A 14,875-nucleotide genomic window follows, 5' to 3' on the forward strand; every position below is an offset into this window, starting at 1 on the left:
AACATTAACGGTGCAGAAATGATTACTAAGAAGTTACAAGATGCCAGAAAAAAAAGCATTCAGGTGTCATTAGTTAAGTCCCTTTATGCAGATGCCTGATAATGCAGTCTTTAATTATACAATCACTTACTGAAGCACAGGACAAATATTTTTTTTCTATTTTTCGTTGTCATATTCAGTCTCAAAAATGCATCTTGTACGCAGGATGAACAATTACAAGAAAACATCCTGTCTGGCCTCAAGCTAGAGCATGATAAAGGCATGAATCTTTAGGGAATTTTACTGTTACTTTCTAAAGTACCTCCAGAAAGCATGTGTAAATAAAATCTTTTATTGTTTTTAATAGGAAAAATCTAGAGGTAAAACGAATGCTTTTTAACAGAAGCAAACACCTCAAACAAATTTCAGTATCCCACCCAAAAATATGGGGACACTAGAGTTTTAGAAGTAATTTTAAGTACGTTTTTGAAGAGTCAAACCCCCTGAACCCAAGTTCCAAGATTTACGAGGGAGTTCCATCCATAAACTAGATTTTGAAAAGATTGTACCAAAATATCAGGAACAGATACATTGTATCTGTTACATGGATGTGTAGTGAAGGAATGGAAGTCCCAGATGAACGTGGCTGAAATTGTAATAAAGATTTTTACAGTACTAAGAGTCAGGCAAACTTGTGTCCTAAAATTTGCTTTTAATTAAATATTTTGATAAACTACTAGTAATAAAGTCCATTTCAATTATTGTACTTAGTCAATTTAATCCTGAAAAGAAGAAATACTCTGAGAAATGATTCAACAAAACATTTGCTCATGCTCAAGAGCATTAAAATTAAATTATTTCATGATTATGTGTACACATAAGCACAAATTCACTACAAAATAAGGTCTTTCCAATTTGGTATTTGAGGTATCAGTACTTTCACAAGGGCCAACACCACCCTGGACTGTATGAGCAGCAGCTGGGTCAGTCAGTGGAGGTAAGGGATTATTTTCCCCCTGTACTCGGCTCTCATGAGACCACATCTGGATACTGCGTGTAGTTCTGGGCCTCCGAGTTCAGGAAAGCCATCCATAAACTGGGGTGAGTTCAGTGTGGGGCCACTGCAATGGTCAGGGCTGGAGCTGTTGTCCTGAGGGGAGAGGCTGAGGGATGGACCTGGCTCAGCCTGGGACAGCTGTCCTGTGATTCTGTCATTTTGTGACATACACAGACTTTGCAAGACTCTGAGCTGCTGCTGAAGGCTGTTTAAGAAGTAAGTGTTACACTTGTTATTACTATTACTATCAGTGAATAAGAGGTAACTATGCAATACTTTGGCAACATGGAAGAACAATAATAAAATATATTGAAATAAAGGTATATATAAGTATATAACTTCTGTCTAATGGAGGGTGCAGTGATAATCCAAATGGACTGGTCATTTCTGATTTTTATGAAAAACTGATATATTAGCCATGAAATGAATTGTCCTGCAGTTCTCGGAAATATCTCTTATTACAACAGGCACTGGAAAGGCATGGGAAAAGGTTAATCTACTGTGTGGCTTTTCCCAAATACACTTCACTAATACATTGCTGTTGGAGTGAGGGATGGAAGAAGACAATGTGATGATGAAAGGTTATCTCTGACAGCCATAGATTAAATTACAGTGATTTTAGGACAGATACTCGTGTGCCTCTGAATTAGCACTAAGCTCTCTATTTTTTTGCAGAAAGTATCTCTGAATTCAGCCTGATATGACAAATAGATTCCAGGCCCTTCAAAACTACTTCATTTACTATGCATAGCACATATCTGTCCCTCCTACCCCTATCAACTTGTTAATAGGACCATACTAATAAGGCAAATATTAAACAACACAGAATAAAGCTGTCTGTGTTTTAGCATATGGATAAATTATGAGATTATAAAGACAAATATAATGTGTCCCCATAATTTAATTTGGTGTAGCTGAAAGATAAGGTATTTGAGAAAGCTAAGTAGATAAATAGAGCTGGAACATACAAATCCACAGTGTACTAGAAACCTACGTAAGTTGACAAAATTAGCAAGTTAAATGGTGTATTTGCATTTGACACAGGGGCTGTCTACCCTGATTTCTGGCGGTATGGCTACAGACATACCTGAGGTAACTTTAAACTAAGTAACATGGTACAGATAGCAACGTAGCTGTAGTGGCTAAGGTACCGCTATCAAGTATTTATTTAGCTGTATGAGCTTCCAGCAGCCTAGGGTGAAGCCAATGCTGTGGGCAGTTTGACTACCGTCAGTACCTGTCAAACCTAAATCTCAATTCAGATGGATGTAACCCTGTCTGACTGCTGCAATGAAATCTAATTTTAAATTGTACAAACATGTAACTCATGAGACATTGTCTTGCTCTTATACAGACATTTATGTTCAGTGCTGAAGGGCTAAATCCAGCGCAGGGTTAGGTGCTGCAGTGAGCAGCATGTGCATGTCTGGTGCTGGTTGGGGAAGATCTGGGCAACCTCAGCGGCAAGCCTCTTCCCTCTTCACAGGTAACTGAGGTGGTTTGTAATGAGTGCGGGTGCCTCCGCAGTTCATTAATTGCTGGGATTTCCTTAGATTATTGTTTTGGACCTAGAAGCCTGTGCCCCTCTCCAGATCAGGCCCTTTCCTTTTTTTTTTTTTTTTTTGAGTGTTCCTTCAAGAAGAATTAAGTTATAGCCATCTAAGGTTACTCTTGAATAAAAGCATCTACACAGAGATTTAATGCTCTCTGACTAATGCACTCTAACTTCATTGTATTAGTTCATTTATCTTAACTTTCCTGAGTGTTGCTCTGTAGACAAGCACTTAGTCAGTTAGCTGGAGCAAGCAATCTCTGCTTCATGCTTATTGCACTCATCACCTAGCTTTATACTAAGCGGCAGACTGAAGACTTACTCAGCTGGAAACTATTTTTACTTCCCTTAGGTATGGAATTAGTGCTTCCTTATTACATGTCTTCTTTCTGCACTTGCTTTTTTGGGTGGGGAATGTCTCTGTCTCAAACACTTTAATGAAGAAAAACTAAATCACATCCCCCTTCACTATGTCTTCCACTTGATGGAAATCAAATATACTATTTGACGATTTAAATTTGGAAAAATCTCTCACGTATATGTTATGCTTCTTGTTTTTAATTTTATGTGAAGTAGATAGCAATATTCTTATATGACTAAGTTTGGAATACATTGTTAAACTACCTTAAAATTTTCCATTATAAGCTCCTATTTTAGATTATTTATAAATTTACCACGCTCCAGTATTGAGGATGAAATTTTTCATGCTCATCTTTTTGCCTCAGGCTGAATTTTCATTCAAAGTCATATAAAAATGTTTCAGCAATTTCCAAAATCTAGGTTAGTGAAAATTAGGTTAGGGTGTTATATTTTTTCCAATGCTAATAACAGTTTATTCTGAGCTTATGCTTTTTTGGTATTTTCAAGGAAGTCCAAGAAAATTTCTTTAACTTGTGGGAAAATTTTAGCTAACACAATTATCATAAAACTGGTTTTAGCTATTCTACTTAGTTTTTCTTATTTTTTCTGGATGAATCCAGGATCCTATTAAAAAAAGAAAAGAGGTGATCTTTTAATTAGAAAGTGTGTCATAAAGCCAATCAAATGGTTGAATTAAAGTTGAATGAGCAGTTTTAGTTCCAGCATTTTTCAGTTGAAGAGTGCTTGACTTTGCAGCCTTAAAAACATTTTTATGTGCTTTCTCTTTGTTTTTCACATGCAAAAAAGAAAATCTTATTAACTGTAGTTTGTTTCACAGAAACATGGCAGCATGCCCAGCCTGGCTTATTTCTAAAACCTAATGCACCTAAGTGCTGTGGGCTTGAAAACAGGCATGTATTAAGCCCTTCACAAAGAAATAGATATCCAAGTGACTAAATCTGGAAAAGATCTGTAGACAGTGAAGTATTTTCTATGACAGAGCTTTTAGGACTACATGTGAAGCTGAACATGAAAAAATTTCGAGGGGGGAAACAGAGTTAATATGTAAAAGAAAAATCATATTTAAGTTTGTCAGATCAAAAGCTTTAGCGGAATTTCATGTCCCTGCTGCACTGTAATTGAAGAGTCAAAAATGGCCAGTCATCACAGCCCTGAAACACGAGCCCTTTAATTTTTGGCAACACCTGCCCTCGCCGGATAAAGTTCTACCCAAAAGCCATAGCTCTGACAGTGTCCATAAGAGGTAACGGTAAACATTACAATCTGAGATTAGCAAACTCTGAGGCGATGGGGATATCAACACATGGGATAGGGCTCTTGGACTAACCAGAGATCGCCTTCAGCCTATCATTGGGAATAGAAAAATAGCTTAGGCTTCTGCCAGCCTGTCCCTGCTTATCCACATTCCAGGCTCCCCGCCCAGATACATTAAGTTACTTTTATTTCTCAAGAAGGAGCCAACTGATCCCTTCTCCATGTTTTTAGCTTGGAGTCCACACAAATGTTAATATTTCCTTGCATTTTAGCCCTTTATACCATTTTGATGATGTGAAGGAACTTTAAATTAGATTTTTCTGTCCACTTTAAGGTCTGCTGATACTCAATTCAGTTAGTGTCATTCAAGGCTTATTTTGGTTTTTTTTCCAAAGGATGAAACAGGGAAATGCTATGGAGAAACTATAATAAATTTTTTAAAATCCACAACAGTCTTCCGTACAAAATTAAGATGTTCTGTGGCTAAAAACAAGCTTTCTGATTCCCAGTCTGTTCTGCATAGTTCAGCTACATTTTTTGGCATAGAGACTACAAGAGCAGAAGCAAAGTCCAATGTGCAGAAGCTCGTGTTTCACTGCCATTGACCATCACAGAGCTATTGTTTGCAGAACTGTGCTGTTGCCCCATCCAAAACTGACAACACGCTGGCTTCAAGTGTTTTGCACAGAGCTAGCACCTGCTAATACAAGTTTAAGATGTAAAAGCATGCTACAGTTTCTGCAAAAATATTCAGTCTAAGTTCTACACGGTATAGGGGGAGAGGAGACTGCTTTTCCTTGGTATGCTCCTAGATGTCCTAAAGCAATTGAACGAGCTACAGTCTGTAATTTATTCAATAATACATTGCTGGTGCTGCTGCATTCTTCACAGCCTTTTTTTTTTAGTGTAAATTGGCTGTCCACGTTCCTTAAAGGCTTTGAAAAATCTCCCTTCAATCTCTTTCCACTGTACTGCTAATTGTTATCAACAATAATTTACCTGTTATGACTGGAAATGTATTTGGATCATGCAAACACCTGCAAGACATAATGAAATTACTGAATGTTTGGAATGATTTTTCTTAAAGACATGGGCCTATTTTTTAATGAGGAAATATTTAACCAAGAAAAAAATGTTTGCACCTCTGTGAAATCACATTTGCAGCAAAGCTGGTGAAAATGATGTATGCTAAAACATTACTGTGCTTGTGTAGAAAGCTCACAGTTGTCTTCTAATCAGAATTGTATTTTCTGTTGACAGAAACTTGAGTAATGCAAAGAAAATATTTTTTCCCTGAAACTGCAAAATGTTAGTCTTTTAGTAGTAGAGTTTGACAAGGAATGTTTTTGTCTATCTAAATCATCAGGATGTGGAATACAACCATTTCCAAAAACATGGTCTAAAAGCTGGGTGGGCAATAGAGTCCGTAAGGATTCATGTTTGCCTGCTTCTAGCAGGACGTGTAGTTGATTGTGTTTTGAACAGCTGCTCTTCCTGAAGTTATGCTCTGATTAAAAGAGATGTTTTCTTGTTAATCCTTCCGTGGCTGAAGTAACAGCTAAAAATAAAGAAAGAAGAGCATGGAAAGGAATATGCTAGCCATTTTTTGTTAAGAATAGAAAGCAATGCTGCCAAGGACTGAAAATAATTTCCTCTGTCAGAAATCTTAGAGTCAGGGTGCTTGTGTAATGGGACCAAAAGAGATCCCACAGATTAGATTAAGATTGCTGAATAATCATGTATTTTGCAAAAATATGGTCTAACATCTGAAGGCTTATTCAAAGAAAAATATTTCTCTTGGAACTGGAATTAAATATTGATGTTAAGAAGGTCTATACATCATCTAGTACCTGTGACTCAGAGCTAAAATCCGTTATTTGAATTTACAGATGTTTTTCTTTGATCACTTTGGTGAAACAAAAAGTGTACATAATACCTCCAAATTACAAATTTATTGTGTTTTGTTTTTTTTTTTTATTATTTCTAGTAATTCACAGAGACAAACCTGAAAAACAAGAAAAAATTGAGAGGAAGGAACCCCTAAAGGGTATGTAATTCAGCATTTGATGTTCTTTGTCTTTTTACCAGTGGTTCAAAACAGCCTAATCTATTGACTCTTAGACCCGTCTTGTAAATCCCAATTATGTTTAAGGATCGAGGAGGTGTTGTGGCAGCCAGCTGGAAGGAGAATGAGGATTTTGAAAGCACTTTGAATTCATCACTCTGCAGAAAGGCTAAAATTATATTCGGAGATTAATGAATAAGTTTTTACTGTATTATTAACTTATGTAAAAGATGCCCAGAGCATAAATAGGTGCCTTTTTTATTCTTCTTAAATAAATCCAAGCATAATATTTGTCTTTGGGAATACTTCTGAGCAAAATGTAATTAGTAAATTATAACATACAGGGCACAGTCCCTGGAGGCATTCTGCTTCAGAGACCTGCCTTGGAAAAAAACTTCCCCAGACTCATTTCAGAAACATTGGGGAGAGGGTGTTAAGAGAGGATTTACTAATTTGCTGTTCATGTATGCCAACAACAAATTACAGATCTGCCTGTTGTAGGAGTCAGAATCAGGATACTGCTTCCTCTCCACCCACAACTCATGAGTTAGCTCTGAGCTCCAAGAGCCACCATCTATTTTGCCTCTTGTGAGGGAGTTTTTGGCAAAATGGAATTTTGTTGGAACATACCTACTTGTCGAAACACTTTAAGCCTTCTGAGAACATGTCCTTTACATAAAAATGTGATTAATGAAGTCTCAGGCTGGAGGAAGAAACCCATTCTGAAAGAGCAATAGGCCAATGGTCATAATAAATCAACCAAAAAAGGGAAGACCCAGTATCCAGCCACAGCTGATTTATTTCAGACCAAGAACATGAGTCTCACAACCCAAGTGAACCTGCACCTTCCTGAAATCTGTGCTTGACTAGGCTTTTCTAATGGTCTCTGATTGGAGCTTTTCCATTTTATATAAATAATTCAAAATACATTGAGTTAGCAAGACTTACTCTAGAGGTTAATGGCAAGCACATAAGTTCAGGTTTCTGTTAAAATGCATATTTATTACTAGAAAATGGAATGGTGGTAACGAGAAATTTTTTCTGAGATTTGGAAAAATGACAGAGCAAAGACTATAATGTCCCATATTAAAACATGAATGTGTCATTAAGACTTCTCCTGTTATTTTGTGGAAAACTTGGGAAACTCTTCAATTTGATTTGATAGGAGAACAATATTTAATGTTTTTAAAGTTTCTTAAAACAGAAAAAAATAATCCCAGCCAATCTCAGATAGCCAATGAAGAAGAATAAGAATTGTTATACTGCCTTAACTTGTCATAACTCCTACCAATATTCTGCCTACCTAACTGTATTTTATCCTAAAGTGAATGTATTGCTTAGTTTTGTTTAGTGAACTATTGCTACAATTGCTGCTAAAACACTACTGTGTACAGAGATTGTATTCACAGTACTAAGAAACATTGCTTTTTAAAACTATGACTATGGATACATGTCTTTCTAAGGCCCATTTCATTGTAGCATGACTGGGAGACCCCAAAGTTTCACTGCATCCTTGTATTTTAAGTGTTTATTTTCCACTTTAAATACATCCCCTTTCCAAGGTTTAGATAATGGGGAGAGTAAATAACATCCTATTCTAATTTCTAATCACCTTCTGTGATGAAGTTTAGGAAAGTTATCTAATGACACAAGGAATAATTAGAAGTGTCTCAGTCACTTAGAAGTGGCTCAGTCAGCTATGTCAGGAACTCATTCTCATGTATTGCATCACTATATTGCTAAAAAAATGTGACAGCCTGGATATTCCCTACCCTTCTTTTGCTTCTACTTAGGTATGGAATTCATGGTACTGTAAAAGAACTTCCTTATTTTCTCGTTTTTGACAAAGTGAGTTTTACTTAAACTGGGATGAAATCTCCACAGGAGTTAGAGTTAAAGCTAGCTCGTGGTTTCACAGATGATTTTTCTGAAGTGATCTAAAATCCACATGCTTATTTCCCATTGCCTGGAAAATTATTCTGTAAAATCCTAAGAAAAGTGAGTGGAAAATGTTATGTGAACGACTGGATAGCATAATACAGTTTCCACCATCATAATGTTAGTTTTTACTTTGCACATACTGGGCATCTAATTATGGCTCTGAGATCATCATTGCCAGGGACTGATCTCAGCTACTGTCCATTACTAGCTATCTGTATCCATTACCAGCTATCCGTATCCATTACTGGTTATCCATTTCAAGCCAGCTGGCAAGTGACAGATGTGTCATTTGTGCATGTGATGCTCTTATGCTCCAGGATTGATTCCAGGGTTTTTATGAGCCTCTGCCTGACAGAGTGTGGGGTGGCCCAGGTGATGTCCTCTTTCTAGTGCAGGCAGCAGCATTTGCTGTGAGCTCTGCCTTAGTCCTTGACAGTTTTCTGAAAATCTCTCTTCAGGAATGGACAGACGATTGCAAGCGGTGATGTTAGTGTAGTAAAGAGCTAAGGCATGTTACCATGGTTTGGATGGTAAGCAGTAACTTGTTAGCCAGAGTTGTCTGCTCAGACCCATGTAGTATGATGTGTGCTGTGCAGATATGCACAGGATAGCTCAGGAGTAACTCAGTTTGCCGTTTTGTCTTCTAAGGCTTATCTTGATAGCATTATTTTGGATTCTTTAGGGTTTTTTTAACATATATGAACACATTTCTTCTTTTCTAGTGACACATAAAGACAATCTGGAAAGACAAGAAAAACCTGAAAAGAAGGAAAGGCATGCAGGTAATAATTTAATGTCAGAACTTATTTTACATTTTGAGGTACCCCAGAACTAATTGTCTACTCAATCTCCATTTATGTATCCCCTTGATTGGAAAAAGTGTTATAGAACTTTATGAATAAAAATCATGACATCATAAAAAGGTTTACAGACATGCAGACTGAGTAGCATTTTTTATTCCTTCTGGATGTTGGTTTGTTTTTTTTTTTCTGAGGAAGGGAGATAATATATTTTGTACTCTGGATTAGCATAATCTACCAGTAATCTCTGAGCATTTCCAATGCTCACAGTAAGTATGGTTGCTAAGAGAATATGGTCATCCAGGAAAAACACCTGAAAACCTGTAAACAAAGGTAATGAGACAGGCCATGTAAAAAAAATATTTTGTATACAATACTGACTAGGGCTGTTGCATAGCCATTGAATAGGGCAGGACTAATTCTTTAAGTAGTTACTTGCAATAAATAAGTATCTAGCACTGCTTTATCTTCCACAATTCTTACTTTCTTTTGAAACACCAACACAAGGCTGGCGAGTACATAGTAATGCCCATGCATACATTTTTGTGTTCTTAGTATAAACTCATATGCTGGAGTCAAATAAGCAGCTGAGTGTTTTCACACGCCTGGTCTCTGTAGGGTACCTCAGGGAATACGAACACATACAAATATCAGTTCTGCACACCCGTGGACAAGTTACTGTGTAAACATTAATCGCAAAAAATTAGCAAGTCAGAGCCCACATAGGAGAATATTCCAGACTACCCACCACTCAGTGACTATTGCACAACTCAGGTGTATTCTGAAACCTGAGCCAGAAATCTAGTCACTACAGTGTACTTTATTTCAATTTGTAAAGTGGAAATTAAAAGCAAACAAAAAGCCCCAAAGAGCATTAGTTATAATGCCATTGCAATTAGATTTGTAATTAATTATAGTGTTTAATCATTCATAGCTGGAAAAACTGTTAGTTGTTATGTGGAGTTCAGACAATCCTTCAGAAATTAACCAAAGTAATAAACAAGAAAGCTCAAAAATAACAATAAACCAAAATAAACGGGTAAACCACAGTACAAACAAAACAAAAAAATGAACCAGTAAACAACATAAATAAGAATGACTCTTCTTCACTAACTTCTTCCATGGGATTACTGTTGTGCCAGAAAGGCCATTACTCCCCCAGCTGATGGCAGGGACCTCAGGGATGGTAGATGAGTTTTTGAAAGTTCAAATCACGTGTTTTGGTATCATCAGCAGACAGCAGCAGCTGAAACAATCTTTCTGGTACTTTGCATGGAGAGCCATGGTGCCTACTTGTGGTTTTGGATCTTTTCTTTCCTTTTTCTCCCTTAAAATGTGACATTTCTCTTTTTTAATAACCGTTAATATTGTTGTTATTTATTTCTAGCTATTCACAAAGAGAAACCTGAAAAGACAGAAAAACATGAAAAGAAAGCACCTTCTAAAGGTAATGCAGATTATTATTAGATGTTATACAATTTTAGATTTTTAGTCCTAAAAAAGGGAGAGTGTGGAGATGAATATTTAAAGTATAAAGTTCTTTTAGTCCATGCTCCACATTTTTTGAGTGCTCTCACTTTTGCTTGAGCAGGTCTTGATCAGCCCCTGAGTGAAGTCTTGCTCAGCATATATTTCTTACTAAGTTTTCTTGTTTTGATGCACAGAGGTAATTATGAATCATTCTTGTGCAGCTAAAGAAATAAGCCTATGACTATTATATTTTCATTCCTTGATGTCTTTTCCTCCACAATGGGATTCAGTAATTTGCCTGTAAAGGCAGCTTTCTCTTGTGTATCAGTTTTCAATCTGGTGCAGACCTAATGCAAGAGTGTTTACTAACTCTCCGCCTGGGTCTTCCATCATATCTAAAAATAGATTTTCATTTTCTTGCCTTTATTTTTTTGCAATAACAGTTTCATTTCACTGTGTGATTTGTACTGTCCTCCATGGCAGAAGTGGCTTTGGTTAAGATTTACATATCTACTAATTATCATATATATTCTGAAGCAATATTGTATATAAGAGGTGTTTTCAGTATTCTTTTGACTGATAATTCCATCTTTAGCCATGACTTGGACAGGGGGATTTAAAAATCCAATCAGCTTGCCTTGTTATGCTGTTTTTTAAAGACTAACATTTATTATTGCTTAGCATTTGAATGCTTTTGCTCTGAAGTTTTCTTTCTTTTTTTTTTAACATGCATTGCTTTTTGGAAGCCAGTTATTTCTATAATGAAGTTAGGTTTCGGTCTTTGTCTCTTCTTACTTTTACTCAGTTATGTCTGAGTAAAAAAATTTTTTTAGTTAACTGAAAAAAATAATATGCAATGTATCTTAATATCAGACTGTTATGGCATTCAGATTAATCTCATGACGATGGGACATATGAATTAATTAGGTTTAATGTGAATCTGTTCAGACAATATAGATTCAAATGTGCAAACCAGTCTTTATTGGACTCGACCTTACTCTAAGGAGAGATGTGACAACAGAAAGTGGGAGTGAAGAAAGAGAAAAAGTAGAATGAAGACTTAAAGCCTTAAAACACTTTGATAGATAGCCATTGTCCAGTCACGCTTGAAAAGGGATATTTGGTCATTTTTTCTACTTTCAGCGTATAACTTGAAAGTGTAGGATTTTTTTATAAAGTTAAATAACACTGAAGCAATCCAGAGAAAATAAATGCCCATGGTTGCTGTGTAGATTTGAAAAGCAAATAACTTCCAAGAATCACTGAGATATTCCTAATGAGCAGCCAGCCTGTTTATCCATTTATCTTCTGCTAGCTAACCAAATAATCACTTAGAGCTTTAACGTGTTTAATGGCAGCCATGACTCCAGTTGCCAGACTCAAGTTTATGAAGAATTTGGCCACTTTGTAGCTAGGGAGATTTGCTCCTCCAGTGTGATGTATAGACATGCTACACTCTCTTGAGTAGTTTCCATGCCATGCAAGTCCCTATGGGTGGACTCAATGCACTAGGGGACTCGTTGCCTTCAGTGCTTCCTAAGGCACATTTACACGGGCAGTGTGCTGAGCTATCCATTGCCAGGCTCACCTCCCTTTTGTCTGGAGTCTGCTCTAAACTGGATCAGCTACCAGCAGTGCTGCGCGGCCATTTCAACAACTTGCAGTCCCTAGGAAGTGTGGATGCTCAGGTCCAGGCCAACTTCAGGGAGCAGGCATACTGAAAATCAGGTGGTTACTTCTCCCCCGAGTCAGGAGCTTTTCTCTATGCTCAATAAAAAGACTTAGGGTACTTCTTCAGCCTCTGTTAAAGGCTTCAGAAAGCTTCAGTGATATGAATGCTACTTAAACACATCATCTAGGAAACAGCTATCTTAAAAAATAAGAAAAACAAGTATAAATATCAATCATGGCTCATATAGGCAGCAACTCCAGGCTGGAATTCAGCTAGAGAGGATGTTGTTTTTATGTAGTTATCACTTGAAAGAAGTGTAATTAACTCTCAAGGCTGTTTTGTTCCCACAATATGTCTGGATGGCAATCAAGAGGGGAAAGATAGAAGTCTCTGCATAAAAGTTTGACAGCCTGGGACATAGCAGTGTGTGTGTTTACACAGTGTATCCTGTACAGACATGAACTCACTCGAGCTGGGCTCTGAAGTGAGCACCAGGCTTGTGACTGTGTTTGTATGATCGTGAGCCCAAGCTAAGAAAAACCCCTTTCTGTAAGGCAAATACAGTCATGCCGTTTCTTGTTGGCTGGAGCACAAGAAGATCAAGCCCATGTTGGTTCGGAGCTTGAGCAGAGCAAGTTTGTGTCATCTGGAATATGCAGTATAAACATTCCCTACAAAGCTTCAGATCTGTGTGACTGCCTTGCCTTCTGGTTAGGTTAGTCTCAACAGATATTTTGAAACTTTTCACCCCAGTGTGTGAACCTGAGAAAAAGAAGCAAGAATTTTGCAAACTGAAAAACAGGAGTCATGAAGAAATGTGAAACTTCTGGGGATTTGTTGTGTTTTGGTAATATTTTCTCATTCTTTGTGAGGTGTTTTTCCTAATATACAATTGTACTCATTTCTAGTAATTCAAAAAGACAAACCTGAAAGACATGAAAAAGCTGAAAAGAAACCTCCTCCCAAAGGTATTTATTTATTTATACTTCATTTTTTATCAGAATTTACGTTAAAGTTCATAAACTTTATTTTATTGCAGCAGAGAACATAATGTATATGAAAAATCAGTTACATGACACTATAATGAAATTAAAACATGATTTGAATTAAGATGTCTCTAGAACATCCAGGCCTTAGTTCTATGCACGATCCCTTTTAAAACTGTGGAAATTTCAAAGATGAGAATTAAAGGTATGAACCACCATTTCCCTGAAAAAGAAGTAGGCCTCTCTGTAAATGATCTGACATATACATTTTAACTATAACTAGTTAACGAAATTCTTTCTTCACTAGTCAGCAATGTTTGGTCATGTCGTGGCTTTATTTGTAAGTAAGAATTACCCTTATATAAATATCTCTATGCTGTTTTAGAACAGGTAGAACTATTCCATTTACAAATTGATAAAATCAGTTTAGTCAGCCCCATAGCCTAATAGAAATAGAAGTGCAGAGCCTTACAGAAGACATGGATTTTGTAGCATTCAAGTTTTGCCTCAAGAATGGAGACCTTTAGAGCTATGAAAAAAACCAGAAATGTGAACGTCACACTAAACAGATTAGCTTAAACCATATTCAGTGGCATTTTAAAATACTGTTGGGTTTTCCACAGAAGTGAACTAGAAACACACATATTGTGAACATCCATGTCTCAGATGAGAAAAAGCTGCTGATACATATGAGCAGAAGGAATGGTGTTGGTCTCACCAACCTCTGTGTAGCTTCAGCCACTGATATTTGCAATTCAGTAATTCTGCTTGGAAACCTTCTCACTCTGCTGCAGGGCGCATCATGAATTGGCCTGTCTCAGACTAGTCTTTCAGCTTGTGGAATTGGTGTAGAGAGAGACTCAAGGACTCAAGGACTCAAGAACTCAAGACTTCTTGGGCAGAGACCTAGAATTGGTGCATAGAAGTGACCCTTACAAATAGCCACCCTTTAAATCAACTACTTTTACAGCTTACAACAGTTTAGCTCTGACCTCTGGAGTCTAAAGTTACTCAGATTTAGCCTGGAAGGACCTTCCATATTTGTTTACTTCACGACCAACATTTGTCTCCCTAGTTTATACCATAAAAGCTAGCATATTGTCATTAGAAACATTGAATATTATCTGTCATAGCCTACTACGCTAAGTATCACTCAAATACTTGGTACAGGACTGAGGACAAAACATGCTTGCATCTGATATTTCTGTCTAAGTCTGTCTCATTTAGGGGGATTATAGCTTTCATCAGATCTGAGCAAGGTGTTAATGATGAAGAAAAACTCATTAGTAACAGCACAAGTCAAAATAAATGGTACCGAGTATTATTCTGCGGGGAAAGAATGACACTGAAAGCTTGTTCTTTATTACCTACAGAGGAGAAGAAAGTAAAGAGCGCTAAAGTGGAAGCAAAAGTTAAAAAGGAAGTGAAGGATGGAAAAGGAGAAATGAAGACGACTGAGAAGGTCAAGCAGGCAGAGACTAAAACAACCGAAGTTGGGCTAATAAAGGCCAAACCGAAAATTAAGGAGGAGAAAGCTCTTCAGACTGTAGCTAAATCGGAAAAGAAAGGTAAACAAAACCAGGAGGAAACAGATGAAGATCTTAAAAAGGTAGTAGGGAAGAAGCAGAGAGAATGAAGTTAAAGCTGGCAAGGACCAGCCACGAAAAACAAAAGTGCAGTACAAATAAATTCCAGGTGAATCTCAGACCACCAGAAGG

At 37.0% G+C, this 14,875-nt stretch overlaps 1 protein-coding gene across 2 annotated transcripts in view; it reads left to right on the forward strand.

Annotated features, from left to right (window-relative positions):
- The window catches only part of TRDN (triadin), a 239,576-nt gene that overhangs the window by 70,255 nt on the left and 154,446 nt on the right, over positions 1-14,875 (forward strand). For both annotated transcript variants that reach the window (XM_087774852.1, XM_087774851.1), the window contains exons 7-11: positions 6,211-6,270; positions 8,952-9,011; positions 10,417-10,476; positions 13,080-13,139; positions 14,531-14,725. In XM_087774852.1, the coding sequence (XP_087630978.1) occupies positions 6,211-6,270; positions 8,952-9,011; positions 10,417-10,476; positions 13,080-13,139; positions 14,531-14,725 (435 nt within the window). The remainder of the gene's footprint in view (positions 1-6,210; positions 6,271-8,951; positions 9,012-10,416; positions 10,477-13,079; positions 13,140-14,530; positions 14,726-14,875) is intronic.

The sequence above is a fragment of the Nipponia nippon genome, unplaced genomic scaffold, assembly GCF_047370975.1.
Source record: "Nipponia nippon isolate SJK-2023a ecotype South Korea unplaced genomic scaffold, ASM4737097v1 scaffold_4, whole genome shotgun sequence".
NCBI lineage: Eukaryota > Metazoa > Chordata > Aves > Pelecaniformes > Threskiornithidae > Nipponia > Nipponia nippon.